This window comes from Vidua macroura, chromosome 1 (assembly GCF_024509145.1).
Source record: "Vidua macroura isolate BioBank_ID:100142 chromosome 1, ASM2450914v1, whole genome shotgun sequence".
NCBI lineage: Eukaryota > Metazoa > Chordata > Aves > Passeriformes > Viduidae > Vidua > Vidua macroura.
In genome coordinates this window covers 6,213,221-6,229,062 of record NC_071571.1, presented here as the reverse complement: position 1 = coordinate 6,229,062, position 15,842 = coordinate 6,213,221, and the positions used below count along the sequence as shown (strand labels likewise).

General features: G+C 42.3%; 1 protein-coding gene across 2 annotated transcripts; it reads right to left on the bottom strand.

Annotated features, from left to right (window-relative positions):
* Nucleotides 1-688: 688 nt before the first annotated feature.
* On the bottom strand, nucleotides 689-14,335 carry NUB1 (negative regulator of ubiquitin like proteins 1). Of its 2 annotated transcripts, none has more exons than XM_053991987.1 (15): nucleotides 14,197-14,335; nucleotides 11,926-12,043; nucleotides 11,678-11,839; nucleotides 10,358-10,416; nucleotides 9,748-9,818; nucleotides 8,818-9,000; nucleotides 7,218-7,306; nucleotides 6,126-6,232; nucleotides 5,072-5,258; nucleotides 4,624-4,731; nucleotides 4,315-4,467; nucleotides 3,281-3,427; nucleotides 2,902-2,997; nucleotides 1,962-2,154; nucleotides 689-1,358 (listed from the first exon to the last, which is right to left on the bottom strand). In XM_053991987.1, the coding sequence occupies exons 2-15, from the start codon at nucleotides 12,040-12,042 to the stop codon at nucleotides 1,195-1,197; spliced, it is 1,836 nt and encodes a 611-aa protein (XP_053847962.1). In that variant the 5' UTR covers nucleotide 12,043; nucleotides 14,197-14,335; the 3' UTR covers nucleotides 689-1,194. The 2 variants fall into 2 exon arrangements, with proteins under 2 accessions (XP_053847962.1, XP_053847955.1); XM_053991980.1 differs by lacking the exon at nucleotides 14,197-14,335 and adding an exon at nucleotides 13,646-13,916.
* Between the last annotated feature and the right edge of the window lie 1,507 nt (nucleotides 14,336-15,842).

Below are 15,842 nucleotides of genomic sequence, written 5' to 3'. Positions count from 1 at the left end.
CACTGCCTGTTTTTTGCTGTGTTTGGCTGAGGGAATCAGTATAAAACCCAGCCCTGTGCTGCAGCACGTTCAGGGCCCGCGCTGGAGCTGAGCAGTAATTCCGCAGGCCACGGCCCTGCTCCCTGCAGCGCACAACAGTTCACGCCCTCATTTCCCGGCCGGTAAGTGCCGGCTAAGGCGACGCTGTCACCACACGGAGGGTTGATGTTCTGGCTGCAAGTGGAAAGCGCGGCCGCTTCCCTGCTCCCACCGGCTCCAGACGGGGCCTGGGCTCCCTCTACCGAGAGCGTGGAGTCATGGAAAACGAATAAACCACGTCCAAGCAAAGCTGCCAGGCAGAGGAATATCTGTTCCCGGCGCAGAGGAGTGCTTACACGGCAGGAAATGGGATACTATAAAACCACAGAAACCCCCAAATGCTTCTTCAGGACACTGGAGCTGAACGCAACTACTGAGACAGCACCTGAACCAAGCTCTGTTCAACAGCTGATTGCAGAATATCCTGTAATCCCCTGGAAATCCATCAACCTTAAGCCACACACCTGCGGAGGTTAAACAGAGCTGCTTGGGGAAAGTGGCTATTTAGTTATAAAAGGAAATTCCAGTACATCACTCCCCCAGTCCCAGGACAGGCCCAGCCAGGTAGCTCCCACTTTTTTTAACAAAGCACAGAGGTCTCTCACCGAAGGCAGAAGCAGCATAGAGTTACCTTTATTGCCTGTGTAACACCTGTAGGAAGGGACAAGCAGAACACGGTATAAACTCATGCACAACAGATACATTAATGTCTCTTAGAAATCTTTCAGAAGAAAAGTTGGAAAGCTGATATACCTCTACAGCCTCATGAGCTAAGGTTTCTCATTTACAAACTCATGCTTTTCTTTTAAAGCTGGTATTTTAAAATGGTATAGAAATGCTTCTTTACTGAGTTAACTTACTTCACAATAAAAATATAGTTTAGTTCTATTAAATTTTCTTCTGAAAATAAATGTTTCTATTTTTCTATGACAAAAAATTACAATGTATCACAAATGTAGGCTTTAAGCAGAGTAACAAATAAGCAGGAATTAAGTATTCCAACTATAGTTTAACGGAATTCAAGGCCCTTAGTAAGAGATAAGCTGAAGGTGCATTTATAATCCAAACTCAATTTGACAAGGTAAATACATATAACTAAAGTAGATTTAATGGGATTTAGTGCTGTGGTACTTGTATATAGGATAAGTATTCATGAATTATCTGCTCTTCCTCCTCGAGTGTTAAATCCAGATAATCCTCTTCATGCTCAGGAATATCCTCTAGGATTTCATTGACTGCATCAGTCTCCATGTCTTCATCTGTTGGTGAACTAGAGGAACCTTCCAATAAAAAGCAGCAGCAGTGAATTCACCAATGAAAGAAGCTGGTGCTCTCCCTGTTTCTGCCAGCCCCTTCCTGCACAACCACCTCGTACAATTACTCTGCAAAGGACAGAGGCAGGATGGCCATTTTTCCTTATTATTTAAATGTGGTGTAGGAAAGCCTTTAATTATACAGCAGGGATCACTACAGCTCTGACAAATAATGAGAGAAAAAGTATGTGAAAGCCTCTTCTTTGTTAAGTGGAAATTTATCAATTATGGTTCTATTCTGTAAGGGACATGATGAAGGAGTATGGAGGCAGGTCAGCACCTGCAGAGCACAGGTCTGGAATAAACTCCTTAGCCCTGCCCAGGACAGCCTGAGTGTCACCTTTTCTTCTGGGCTGCACCTGCCTGCAGCTGGTACCTGTCTCCTCTGGTCCCTTTGTGGCTGCCACTGCAGGGAACAACAGCTCCCTTCCTGTAACTGTGGTCCCAATAAAAACAACCTGGTATATTGCTGCAGCCCTATGCCATTATTTCAGCAGAAATTGCTTAACTATTTCCTACCAAAGCCAGAACAGCCTCCCCTTCCCACCCAGCTGGATGCAACATTCTCACCTGCGGACTCTGTGAGCAGGTCCTTGGAAGAACTGGATTCCTCTGATGGACTGGATCCTTCTGAGGACAGCAGCAGTGAAGGGGGAAGAACTCCCCCATAATGAGCAAGGGTTTGGGAAGCCACGTGGATGTTCCCTTTAAAGACCTTCAAAGCTTGCTCTGCTGACTCACGGCTGAAACCCATGTATGTCAGCTGCAGGAGGGGAAAAAGGAATAATACAGAAATCTGGGGAAATCCAAGCTCATCTGACACAGGGTCTGACAGGAATCCAGCTCTGCATCTGACAGTCATCCTCTCACACAGAGAAAAGTGCTGCATGCCAGGAATTCCAGGACACTGACTCTGGTTTACTGGAACAGTTAACAACAGGGCAGTGACCTATTAAAGGCATGGGGATGTTGAACAGGATCAAGAGGCTCTTGCCTAGTACTAGACCATTTATTTTTCTGTTTTCAAGAGAAAACTTCAAAGCACTCCAGTGTATTGGGGGGGTGCATGTGTTTTTCCTAGGCAATAATATTTTCTTGCCTGACACCCATTACACAGCCACTCTAACTACTGATGAGCTTGTCAGACAGCCTGTCATGAGAAATACACGTTCCAACTCTGGCCCTTCTGCACTGCAGAGTTTAGAGACTTGAATAAATTTCTCATTTGCTGTCTTTTTTGGGATAGAGCATTACAGTGCACACACTTTCCCTCCACATCCATGCATGGCGGGTTGGTGCAATGGGCAGGAAGTACACACAAATTACATGTTAGCCCCAGTGACTTCATCATGAAGAGTGAGTGGATGCCAGACCCTGGAGTGTGACAGCCTGAGTGAACATGGGTCCAAGAATACTTGTACAGCTTTACTTCAGGAAAATCTGCTGCCTTTGCAAGCACAACTCAGAAGCAAGGTAACCAACTCACAAGAAAGCAAGTGGTCTAGCTTACTTGCTCAATACTTTCTTGGGAAACCTGAAACTGGTCCATAGCCACGGAATCATCATCATCATCTTCCAAGAGTAACTCAGGATTGTCAAGAATAAACTGCAAGAAAACAGAGAAAGATTAGAATAGGGCAACAGAGCTACAACAGCCCTCAGCACATTTGTGTATGGAGCCCAATGGTTGATAGAAGCAAACCTCAGCCAACTTAAGTGATATCTGGTTTACTGCATCAGGAAGTGCAAGTTCAGTCATTACAGTTCAGAAAAGGTCGCTATGAACTAAAAAATGTAGACTACAGAAAATAAGAATCTGCTAAACAATTAAAAAAAATCCCAACCAAATTTCCTTTGTACAACACTACTTCTACTGAAAAATCACTTACCTTAAAGGCTTGGTCCAGGTTTCCTTGTGTCTTTTGAAGAGCTACCTGAGCAGCTCTCTCTGGGTAGCCCATACTTTTCAGGGTATTGATGTCTTCCAATCGCCGCCGCCTTTTAGCTCTCTCCTCCCTCCTGATCTGCGCCTTTTCCTGCAAGAGCACAGACACTGCAAAGCTCACTCTGCATGGGAATGCTTCAACACATAGCCTGTGCATGTAGGGTTTCTTGGATTTTTTGCTTCAAGTTTGAATCTCTTGAGGAAAAGGCTTTTTTTTTTTTTTTGTAAATACAGACTGTGCTGCCAGACACTCGTTCCTAAATAAAGCTGCATTTCCATGAGCCAGCCCTGTCGCCACACTTCCGCTCTGCAGTCAGATCTGGTGCCATCACAGCTATTCCAGGCCCTGTGTGGTAAATGACAAACCCATTTGGCAGATGGGCCCACAGACAAGACTTGCCAAGGACAGACAGTCAGAACCAGGCAGGGAGCCAGGGAGTTCTGTTCAGTCTTCCCTCAGCCAGTTGGCTTTTCTGTCCACACTTCACTGTCTGAAGTCTAGAAGTGCCTCCTCAGCTTACCAAACATCACTTCAGATCTGGACAGCACTGTCTTCACTCACTCTAGCACAAAAAAATTCTTTTTCCCTCCTGGATCTTCCACGTACAAAGCCACAATAGGGGGCAGCCAAGCCTGGGAGCGACAGCTTGGTCCTGGTGGTTTATTCCCGTATCACTGCTGAGCAGCAAACACTGGTGCAAAGCCTTTCCGTGTGGCTCTGTAGTGCAACCACAGGTCTTTGGGAAGCCACGTGGATGTTTTGTCCCATCTGTTTTGAGACAGAGCTTCCCCTGTTAGTGCATTAAGTTTTGGTTTCAAACTTGCACCAACACGTCCACCTGTCAGCTACACCAACAGTGCCAGAGTGGGATAATCCAAGTCCTTAACTCAGCACCACACTGCCCTGGCCACACAACACACATCTCATGGACACCCCAACGCAGGTGATCTGTGATTTAATGCTTTCACTGCCCTTACCTCTCTCCTGTTGGTGATTAGATTGGCAGCATGCTCCACATTCCCGTGGCATGCTCGCAGGGCAAGGCGAGCTTCCTGCTCCGAGAATCCCAGGAGTGACAGGCGATCCACTTTATCAGGATCTATGGACAGCTCTCCGTACAAAGAGGATGCCTGGATATGGGAAAAACAAAAGGACACCACTTATACTGTTAAAATATAAACAAAAAATGCCTCCCCGTCTGAGTAAGCAAAGAACAGGTTCGAGATGGAACCCAAACTGAGAGGCTGGAGTGAAGGACTCCAGAGTTTTACCTAAAGGTGTCTTACCTTCTGAATGTACTCTGCAGCCTCCTTTTCTCTGCCACTGTGGTAGTGCCCAATCCCTTGAAGGAGGTAAAGCCGTAGAAATAAAACCTTCTCCCGACCATAGTTTCCCTAAGGAATTGTTTAGAGAAGGAGGGGGAATCATGTAGATAGAAGCATGTGGTAGAACACCAGTTCATTATCAACAGAACACTCTACACATTTAGAGAAGACACAGTCAGGGCTTTGTGACACTCAGTGTGCAGATAAAGCACCACACTTAAACCCCTGATGATGTCTGTGCATATAAACACAGGTTTGCCATGACCTTTTTGCCAGGCCCAATGTTTTCCCTGGGATAATGATACACAGGAAAACTTTAAGCTTCTAAAAGCCAGTCTTGCAATACTTGAACAGCAACTGAATACATGTAGAAAAAAATCCCACCCTAATTAAGTCAAACCCAGCATACTTTGATGTCAATAAGCCTTTCATGGTTCTCCCCATAGCACCTCTGGAAGCATCTCTGTGCTGTGGACAGCTTTTTCTCTGCATCATCCAGGCAGTCCAGCTGCTCCAGACGGAAGTAGCACCACACTATATCCAGCTGCAGCACTGCATAATTATCAACCGTGTTCAGCAGCTCCGTGCTACACTCACTGGAAAATAAAACAATTCTTTTTTTTTTCTCTGGGAGAGGGTTGTTTATTTCCCCTCCCCCACACCACTTTTTAACATTCATAAAACAACATTAGAAATGTGCACACTCATGTTGGAGAAAGCACACTTTGTATCTGAGGCAGCAAACTGATGCCAGAGGAACGGGAATCAAATGCTGATCCCCCATTCCATTTGCTTTCACACAGGACTGACCCCAATGCTACATGTTAAAGCATTACAGTAACAAAATGAGCTGTGGCTACTGTTTAATATGGCATCTCTAAAAGCATAATGGAATTAAACCCTATGTAATCTTTGGGAGGACTGAGAAACTGCCTCAGTGCACATGAACGTGCTGAGAACTGTGCCAGTCTCCTTGCACACCCACACAGATGAGAAGCAGACAGGAACAGTATTACTTTTGGGATCTCAAAAGAACAATTTAGGGTTCTGACAGCTGATAGCAAATGAATTTACTTGCAGAAGCCCTGGTATGGTTACTGACCTCAGCTATCTGCTCCACCTTTTACAAGAAATTATTACTTCACAGGAGCAATTGCAAATGAATATCCGTAACTGTCTCTCAAGCTAATGCAATTTATAACCTGGTACATGAATATTGACAGTTTCTGTTTATGTTGTTATGAAAGATTAACTTGCCCAGTGGCAGTATCTGTTTCAGCTGTTCTACACGAAGCCACCTGTCACTGCAAGTCAGAGCTTTATCTGCTCCCTCCTGTCTGCAAGAGGGGGTGTGGAGCAACCCCAGGCAAAACTGGCCCTGATTTATATGCACAGGTAGAGGCTGTGCTGTTCCTTTATGGGCTGACAGTAAAGACAGACACAAGGACTCAAAATGTTCTTACCAGAAGTGTTTATCAGCATCCAACAAATATGGCAGTGCAATTTCATATTCTTTCTTCTTCATTAATGCTCTGCCTTTCTCGTGGCAACCCATAGCCAGCACAAGTGCCTAGACAAACAGATTGAGACTTTTGCATGCACCTTCCCAAATCAAAGAGCTGGAAGGAAATATCCAAGTAATCCACCAGAGTTCTTGTTCTTCCAAGAAAAACACAACTGTATCAGTTCTGTAAGATCAGTGCTATCTTACACTGCTTCACACTTTTCTCCCATCTGATAATGTCAGATATTATCTAGTCAAAAGCAACGGATGTTGCTGGCACATGAAATGCTGCGCCAAGCTTACTTTAATTAACTCCAGAGAGATTTTCGATGGTGAGTGATACAAAGCTCTGCATTTTTCTGGGTGCTGCACTTCCTAACAGCACCAAACTTATTTTGCTTTGCTATCACAATTATCTTGCGAAACCTAAGAATTCACCTCCTGAAAAACCCCAGAACTGAAAATCAAATTTTGAATGTGTCAGGAAAACACTCCTGCAGTACAACAAATGAAAATGTAATAATAATTCTGGATAGAAACAATATTGCAATATTTCCTCTGATCCTTGATCAATACTGATGAAATCTTATTCACTTGAACACTGGATGCTTTAAGTCTTCAGGTGAATTATTACATTCAGCACTTCATCAGAACAGCATGCAGACTCATCAAGTTTACAAATGGAAATAAGGCCTAAGAAACAAATTACTTTCATGTCTTTCTAGGACACACAAAATTTATAACAGGCACTAAGATCAACAAAATTAAAGCTTGTCTTAAACCCCAAAGTAAGATATGGACCACACAGGGGTCAGTGCCAGATTAGACTTGCAATGAGATCAGGAATCACAGGCTATCTCCAGATGACCGAGATATTCCCCACTACAGAGTTTTACTTCAATTGTATTTCAAAATTATTTGTATTAAACAAACATCTAGTGGGCCCAGGGTTACACCCCCAGAAAGTCTGGCTGTATTTCAATCCCGTATTTTAAATGTTTCACAGCTTTAAAGAGCCATCTTAGTGGCATTGTAAGATGCTTTCACTTACTTTTTTAGCTTGAGGAGGAATCTGAATTGACCTTCCAGTTTGATTAGCTATATCTAGGTATGGGACAGAGTCTGCATCCAAGTACTCCTCTGAAAGATACAAAAAAGTTTAAAATTTAAACACCACCTTCAACAGAGCAACTCTGCTGCCATAAGATTATTTTAGTAATGTTGTTAAAACAGCAAACAATAAAAAAAAATCAGAACTACATATAAAGGCTACATGTGTGTTTTTCTGGACATAGCAACCAACAGTGGCTCTGGCCAGGTAAATATGAGGAACTTCTAGAAAGGTCACTGTGGAAAAGGCCTTGTGCATGCAGAAATTTAGACACAATATCAAAAGTTCCATCAATTTTAAAGAAGTTTTATTTTGCAGAAGACGAAACACCTACGTTTTACACAACACAGCATTTGAAATGATTTATCAACTAAAGCTAGAATATTTAAAAAATACAACCGAGCATAGTTGATAAAGCTGGAAAAAATACAGCTCAGTAGTTTTCTTCCCCACGTCTTTAATGTTGTTATCAAACTACCAATTTTGTTTTCACTTCCATTTGATTTACAATGAAAAGATGATTTTCTTGTCGACAAAAGACAGTTAAGGAAGAGTTTGTTGAGATTAAAAGCTTCTGCCCTGTGGTTTCTCTCACATGAAACAAAGGGATTGTTAAACCCTTACTGCACTTCTCACAGAACCTTCAGCCTGGGAGCCTGTTACAGACTCTGCTCTGTACTCTGGCATTGGCTCTAACTGACAGTGGCAAAAACCAGAAAGAGACCCAACTCAGGAATCAAAATTTGGGGTCTAAACCACCCCTTAAGTCCAAAAAAAAAAAGCAAACACTTCTGTCATGTGCTCAAAATCTGATATTGTGGTAAGAAAGCAGAAGTCACTAGCTTTGAAGCTTTGTTTGGGTGTTTCTGCATTTGGCAAGAATTCATGACCTGCTCAGCTTCACAGTTCCTTGCTTGTGGATTTGTGAAACAATGGAATGGAGAAGTGATTTAAACTCACCACCAAGCACTGCAGCTCACAAACACAACCTCATTTTGAAGAATTATTACTGCTAAATTAACTATATCCCTTTAACTTAATCCACAGTTGCCAGGAATCAACATCCCAAGGGAATGAGAACACCACAGCCATGTTGCAGATGACAGTGACAAATGAGCTGCTCTGAACAATAAAACCATGGTTACACACAGCCATAGCTAAACTACAAAAAAAAAAAAAAGTGTTTGATGACTTAAAACACATTATGCACTGTGCTTTTGTCTACAGTAAATCTAAGGCTTCTCACAAGTCATCAGTACCTTAACTGCCAAGTGCTAATTAAATAATTGATTCATATTATATCCTTCTCAAAATGCCAAAGTTTTTTGTAGCATTCTAGTTGTGTAAAAAGGGTGGAAAAAAAAGATTCAGCAGACTTAAAGTCCAGTTTTCGAGTAGGTAGAAACCTAGAAAAGTGTGAACTGAAATTCAGCCATGGTATAGGCACTTTTCCATGTTGAAAGGCCTCTGAGAATGTAATTTTTGATGCACAAAAATTAATGAACACCCACCTCCCCCCCAACCCAACAAGCCCACTCACCTCTCTCTGCTAGAATTTCCAAGCCCTTCTTAGTTCTCTGCATCTTGTCATTTATTTCTTTTTCTTTCTTACACTGAAGCTCTTCCTCCTGAACTTTTCTTTTGGTTTCCTCATCACTCTGTTCCAGTTGAAGCACCATCACTTTTGCATTGTGTGTGACACCCTGGTCCTCAAGGGTTTTACCTGCAAAATAGAGTGTGATTAATACAATTCAACTACTGGAACTACTGAAATTGCAAGACTTGAGGACTCAGTCAAAGCCCCTAAAAATTACTGACACAGTCAACAAAATTTAGAATCAGACTTGTGTCTTAAAAGTGCTTTTGAAGTGACTGGTGTGTTTCTTTCCCTTTTTTTTTTTTTCCAAAACATTAAAAAAATATCATTATTTCTATTTCAGTTTATTGCTCTTCAGGTAAAAACTGCAATAAAAACATGGCCAGGATCATACACCACAGGAGTACAGGACAGAGGAACTGGGAACTGAATCCAAGTTCCTTCTGTCAGTTCTGTGGTTCTAACTCTGATATATTCCAGGGCCATCAGCTAAGAAAAAGCTGTATCATCACTTCCCACATGTCTGACAGGTTGAGCATGGGCAAAGCATTACAAAAAGTCTTTGAAAATGCTCTTATACAATAAGGTTTTGGAAGAAATTTAGAGTTTCTCTTAAATGTGCATTTTTAGTGTTTCAACATTGGAAAAGGGGATTTTCTAACATTCATTACAGTATTCTTTTAATTTATCTAATTCTATTTAAGAATTTGGATTATTATAATTTAATACATTTCCTATAAATCAGAAACTGACAAATATAACAGCTATTTTTTGGAAATCTCTGAAATTAATAGAGTTGCAAGGCAATTTTTCTTTCTGAGAAGCAGAAACTAGAAAATTATCATAAAAGTATCCTTAACTAGAGATACATACCCAGATCAAGCTGCTTCTTATTTATGATTATTTTGACAGCATTCTCTTGTAATGCATACTCCTGTGCTATCCTGTGAAATAAATAATTTCATCTGTGAACATAAATTTTTAAGGTTATACAATATTGTTGTTTCAATAGCAATAAAACCTAAAAACAAGTGCTTATAAATGGCTTAAAGTTTTTGCTACAAAAAGTTGCTAAAAGTAAAATAACATCATCAGAGATCTTTAGGTACTATATAGAGAAAACCTGGGATACAAAAAGGGAAAAAGCAAAACAGAATAGAATCTGATTTTTTTTTAGGCTTAAAAACACAAAAGAAAGAGAAGGTCATGTTCACTGTTCAGAGGATCTGCCTGGTTACAGACTTGGAACACTGGTACTTGCTGGGGATTTACACAGAACTATCTTCTTCCTGTTTTCCATCTGTTAAACCACAGCTGTTCCCATGAAGAACTGCCCTACAGGGACACTGGACATCCTGTTCAGAGAATACATGCTAAGAAAAAGCTTAAATCAAACAAAAAGTGGGTTTGTTTGCTTTTTTTTTAAATGCTCTGTGACAGGGTGGTGTCTCATGAGAGAAGCACAAAGGGTGATTGCACTTACTGGGATCTGAGCTCTTTGCCTGTGATGAACAAACTGGTCTCCAGTGGGATTTTCCTGCTCTGTAGTAATTATATTGGGTGGGGAAAAGAAAGAGGGAAAGAAAAGCATGATATCAAGATATTTTGGACATTTTCTTCATTAACTGTTCTACAATAATATCTATTTTCCAAATAAAAATCATATTTAGAGGGTTATGGCTGGACATACATAGTAATAATTTCCAGTTCTGTACTGCTATAGTGCTAAAAATAAGCATTATAACAGCAGGATATTCAGAATTAAATAAACCTAAATTCAGAACCAAACAATTTAATTAATTTAATTATGCACCTCCAATCTTAACTGTGCTTTGCAATTATGCCACTCACCTGTGACTGGCTAAGTTATGATTAATTCCTATTAGTGTCTCTGGTCCCAGATTAGATAAACTGGAATTTTAAATTAATTCATTCCCCTATTTGCCCAGCAGCATTATAAAGCAGAATTATGAAACTATTTGGTTATTTTAACTGCATGGCAATCACTTAAAACTCTCTACCCTTTAGCCCAGGTAATTATTTTTCACTACAGGAGTATTTTATGCATGAAAATAGGAGTTGAAACCTGAGTCTAAAAGGGCAAAACTTAATTCAGTTCTCTGTTGGAGAAGCTTTTAGAAGCCTGCTCTAGAAGGCTGAGCTTTGGAATGGGCTGCCCAGGGAGGTGGTGGAATCTCCATCCCTGGAAGTGTTCAAGAAACACCTGGAAGAAGCACTGAGTGCTGTGGTTCAGTTGACAAGGTGGTGGTTGGTAGAGATTGGATTCGTTGATCTTGGGGCTCTTTTCCAACCTAATGATTCTGTGACTGTAATTCTATGGATCTTTGAAGGGAACAGGTGAGTGCCATCACAACAGAAAATCCTGCTTCTCATTTCCAAGTTCAAGTGACACCAATATGCTGAATCAACTTTAGGTATTCTACAGCTGAAAAAAGACATCTGTTCTTTATTGCTAAAACAAGCAGTTATATCAGAAGGAATCAAATTGAAATAGGCACTTAAAATCTAATTTACTTTTCTTAACTGAAAGATTATTTGCCATTAAATCCTAAAGGGAAAAATTACCAATCTCCTCAATATCATATTCCTTTGCCATGATATTTCCATATACCTGGGAAACTAAAATATATAATTCCCCCCAGTCCATTTTTTATACCTGACACAGATCACTCATACTAAACACCTGAAAAACTTGTAGTGAGAATATCTGCATAGACACAGATCTAGAACACAAACCCCAAAACAAAGCTACTTATGCAGACTTTGCTGCAGTGTTACTCACTTTTCTACGAGGCAGATATATATCAAGTCTTGCAATCCCAGTCACTTTAAAATTCTCATTTCCTGTCCCACGCTCAATTGCTTTACACCGTATTTCTTCAAGCATATTCTCTGTATCATTCTTATTGATATTCAGCTTGGATGAATATTTTTGTACAAGCTCCTGAGAAAATGACAAGAAAAACTGGGAAAATGCACCAGCAGTATGACATGGAAGATGTATGACATCCACTCAGAGAAAATATTTACCTTCATCTCTTCACCAGCTTCTTTTTTTTCATTTGTATATGGTGGTTTCCATAGCTGAATTTTGTCCTCTCTTAAGCAGCTTGTCAGTTTTGCTATCAAATACTTCTTTTGTGCCATTCTTTTAAAATAAAAGCACAGTTGGAAGGGAAAAGAGACAAAAATAAACAATCCTTTAATACAGCTTTCCTGTAGTAAGATATCCTGCTTTTCAAGAAGTGACATTTTGGAGTCCTGCAATAAATGATGAGTATTAAATTCATTCCATGCATTCTGGTGGGGAAGAGAAACTGAGGCCAAACTATGAGAAAAAATGGGGGAAAAAATAATTGAAAAGAGGGTGAAATTTGTATCAGAGTAGGGATAATTTACAAGGCCCCTGAAATTTCAAGACAAATTAAACCTCTTCTTATCCCCTCATGTGAAATGGGATTGCAGTCAATGCATCAAAATTGACAATTCAGTTGTTCTGCCCTGCTCTGGATCCACCATTTCTGATTCAGCTCAGACAAAGCAGAAAACTCTGAGTTAATCAGCATGTCCCTGGGAAAAAACCAAACACCCCAAAAAGCAGGGAAGGCACACAGAGGGCAAGGGAAGGTGGGTGCAGAGATCACAACAGAAAAAAACCCAAACTCTAGGTGCATGATAAAGCATGGGAGAATTGTGGCTCTTGGACACTGGTAATCATATGGAAAATGTCCTTTAAATGACAAATGCATTTAAAATGTTGGCATACATGCACTAAGGTGGCCATGGAATTTGATTAATCAGTTTCACTTTTCTTTCAGAGTGGTTTCCATCTTTCTTTTTTGCTTATTGGCACACAGCTCTCAGGAGAAAAGGGAAGAGTTCCCCCAGTTTCAAAAACTGCTCTTGGCTCAGAAAAATGCTATTTGAGGGGGGAAAAAAAGTAGGCAAATATTCAATATGTGTAAGTTTACCAGCCAACCTTACCTCAAGCCCAGTTTTATTGAGCTACAAAGAATTCCCTGCCAGCTGCACTGACAAGTTTCCCCTGAACAGGAGTCAGAGGGATGAACTGGGCAAGTGGATGGTTTAACAACCCTTCCAGCTGGATTGCTGTAATTTGCACAGTGTCTGTCAAAACCAGCAGAGACAAACACACATTCTTTTTCCTGCTAGGATGCCGCTGCTATTATTTTAGAGCCAAGGCAAACAATGGCATTTACAAAGCTAAAAGTGACAAAACCACTCAATTTTCAAAACATTGCATTGTAGCTATTAATGCAGCTTTCCCCCTTTCCCAAAACACACCAGGGAATTCTCATTAACAGCCTGTAACCACCATTTCCCCACTTTTAAGTTATGCTGAAGACCCATTTTTATAGCCATAATTCTACTTAAAATTTACAAAAAAAGTTACTCATGGTTTTGGGTCACCCAGATAAAATTTTAAATTGCAACCTATGCTTAAGACTAAGAAATGTCACTAACAGGTGACATTTATAAACTGGTCATTCATCTGTTTATCAATACTTTAGCTTGGCAAATTTGTGATTTCTAATTAAGCTATCAAAACAGAAAACATCACTGCAGTCTTCAATTAAACTTACTAACACTCTATTTGAAAAATAAACTTTTGCTTTCACAAACACAAAACCTATGATTTTATATGTAACATTTCTAACACTTACAATAACTTCCATCACACCATCACTAAATTGCATTAGAACCCATAGCAAAAACATTTGTGACTTACTCTTCCATCACCCATGAAACTCCACAAGCGCTGCAAACGCAATTTCACTTTCGGTATGAGTTTAAAGGGACTTTCTCAAAACTCATTGGGGTAAAACAACGGGGTTATTTCCTCGGAAACGCTCTGAGTGCAAGACTCAGCTTTTGTAAATAAAATGTCATCCTCTAAGGCCAGTTTTACGTGAAATAAAACAAATGGGGAAATAAGATGCGCGACACAAGATGCAGCCACCAGGTTCAAGAGGCAAATTGTTGATGGAAGGAACAGGGGATTGTCAGAATGGTTGGTAATAAAGCAGGACACATCAATTTTCCCTAAAAAGGAGGCAAGCACAGCTGTGACACACTTCTCCGCGGCTGACGGAGGGGAAGCACTGAAGCAGCGTCACGAGCAAACCCACAGGCACGGCAGCCCCATCCCTGCGGGCCCGGGCATCCTCATCCTTCCCCAGGAGCACATCCAGCGCCTCCCGTGCCAGGGCAGCGCCGCTACCGCCAGTCCCCCGCTGTCACCGCGGCGGCGTCAGCCCGGCCCCGGCCCCGGGCACCCACCTGCGCCCCGCGGGCTCGGCACAGCCGCCGCCGGGGGAAGCTCGGGGGTCGAGGCAGCTGCTCCCTGAGCGGCTTCCCCGAAGGGAGGGAGGGAGGCGAGGGCCGCTGTCCCTGAGGGAGCGGAGCGGGAGCGGCTCCTACGGCAGCCCGGAAGGCCCAGGGAGCCGGGCGTGACGTGCGTGAAGCCGCGCCCCGCCCGCCATGTCCGCGCCCTGCCCTCACTCGGAGGCGCCGGGGCGTGCCCGCTGCCGGGAGCGCAGCGCGGCCGGGTTCCCTTCGCTTGGGTGTTCTCTGGTGGTTGGTCTCGGCGTGATTTCAAGCCTAGTGAAAAGGAAGGAATCACGGAATCACAGCGTCGCTTAGGCTGGAAAAGAGCTCTGAGGTCATCGAGTCTGACATGACGGAGCACCACCATGTCAAGCAGACCGTGGCGCTGAGTGCCGTGTCCTGTCTTTCCTTAAACATCTCCAGGGTCTGCGACTGCACCGCCTCCAAATATGCAACCGAAGCTCCCCTGGCACAGCTTAAGGCCATGTCCTGTCATCCTGTCCCTGAGGAGATTTACCCCATTGATCTGTGTAAGTGCCTAAAGAGGGGTGCCAAGAGCATGGACCAGGCTCTTCTTGGTGGTGCCCAGGACAAGGAACGGGCAGAAACTGACGCAGAGGAAATTCCAAATGAACATGAGGAAAAACTTTCCTGAGCAGTGACCAAGCACTGAGCAGTTTGCCCAGAGAGGCTGAGGAGTTTCCCTCACTGGAGATATTCCAGAACCATCTGGACACAATCCTGTCCCACGTGCTCTAAGATGGCCTAGGTGGGACCAGGTGACCACTGTGGCCCCTTCCAACCTGACCCATTCTATGGTTTTGTGAGACATAACCCGTGAAACAGCAGCTTATGAGTTCTAAGGGACATCCAGATGTTACAAAAACAAATTAATTGTTGGTAGAATTGCCGTGTTAAGGTTTATGGCTCAACATGTTTCAATGATCTCAGACCTTGGGGAAGGTTAACAGAGTTTGGGAAGAAGGAACTATTACTGATAGTGGGAACAGAGAATGCAGAATGTACAGGCCACAAGGACATTTGGCAGAACTCCCAAGATAAGGAAGAAACAAGTAAAACCAACTCAATAACTGTGCTGAAATCAGTTCCAACTGGGTAAAAGGTAATTCTGGCATGGAAACATCAGATCTGACCCAAGAAACCCACAGACTCAAAAGATGAGAAAGTGCTTATTAGCATAAGTGAACGAATCATTAGCCAGTAGAAGATAAAATACTAATTAAGAAAAGAACTATCCAACTTGTAGCAGATGAACAATAATGGCTTTGTTTGCTAAAATGTATAAATAGTGAAAAGTTTTGATAGTGGGTGTGCTTGATTTGTGGAAGACCACCAGCACCCAGGCTTGTACAACTCTGAAATAAATAATGTCTCTCTCAAGTGTGTAATTTTTGGCTTGTTGCATGCACACTGGTTAATGTGACAACAGCAGGGCCTTCTGGCTCCAGATGGCTCATCCCTGGCACGTGGTGGGGGTTCCCAAGACTGCCTGAGGGACTGTCCCTCCAGGAAAGGCTGTGTCTGGGTTGGGGATGAGTGTTCTGCAGCCATCCCTCATCTGCCACCTCTGTGTGTGT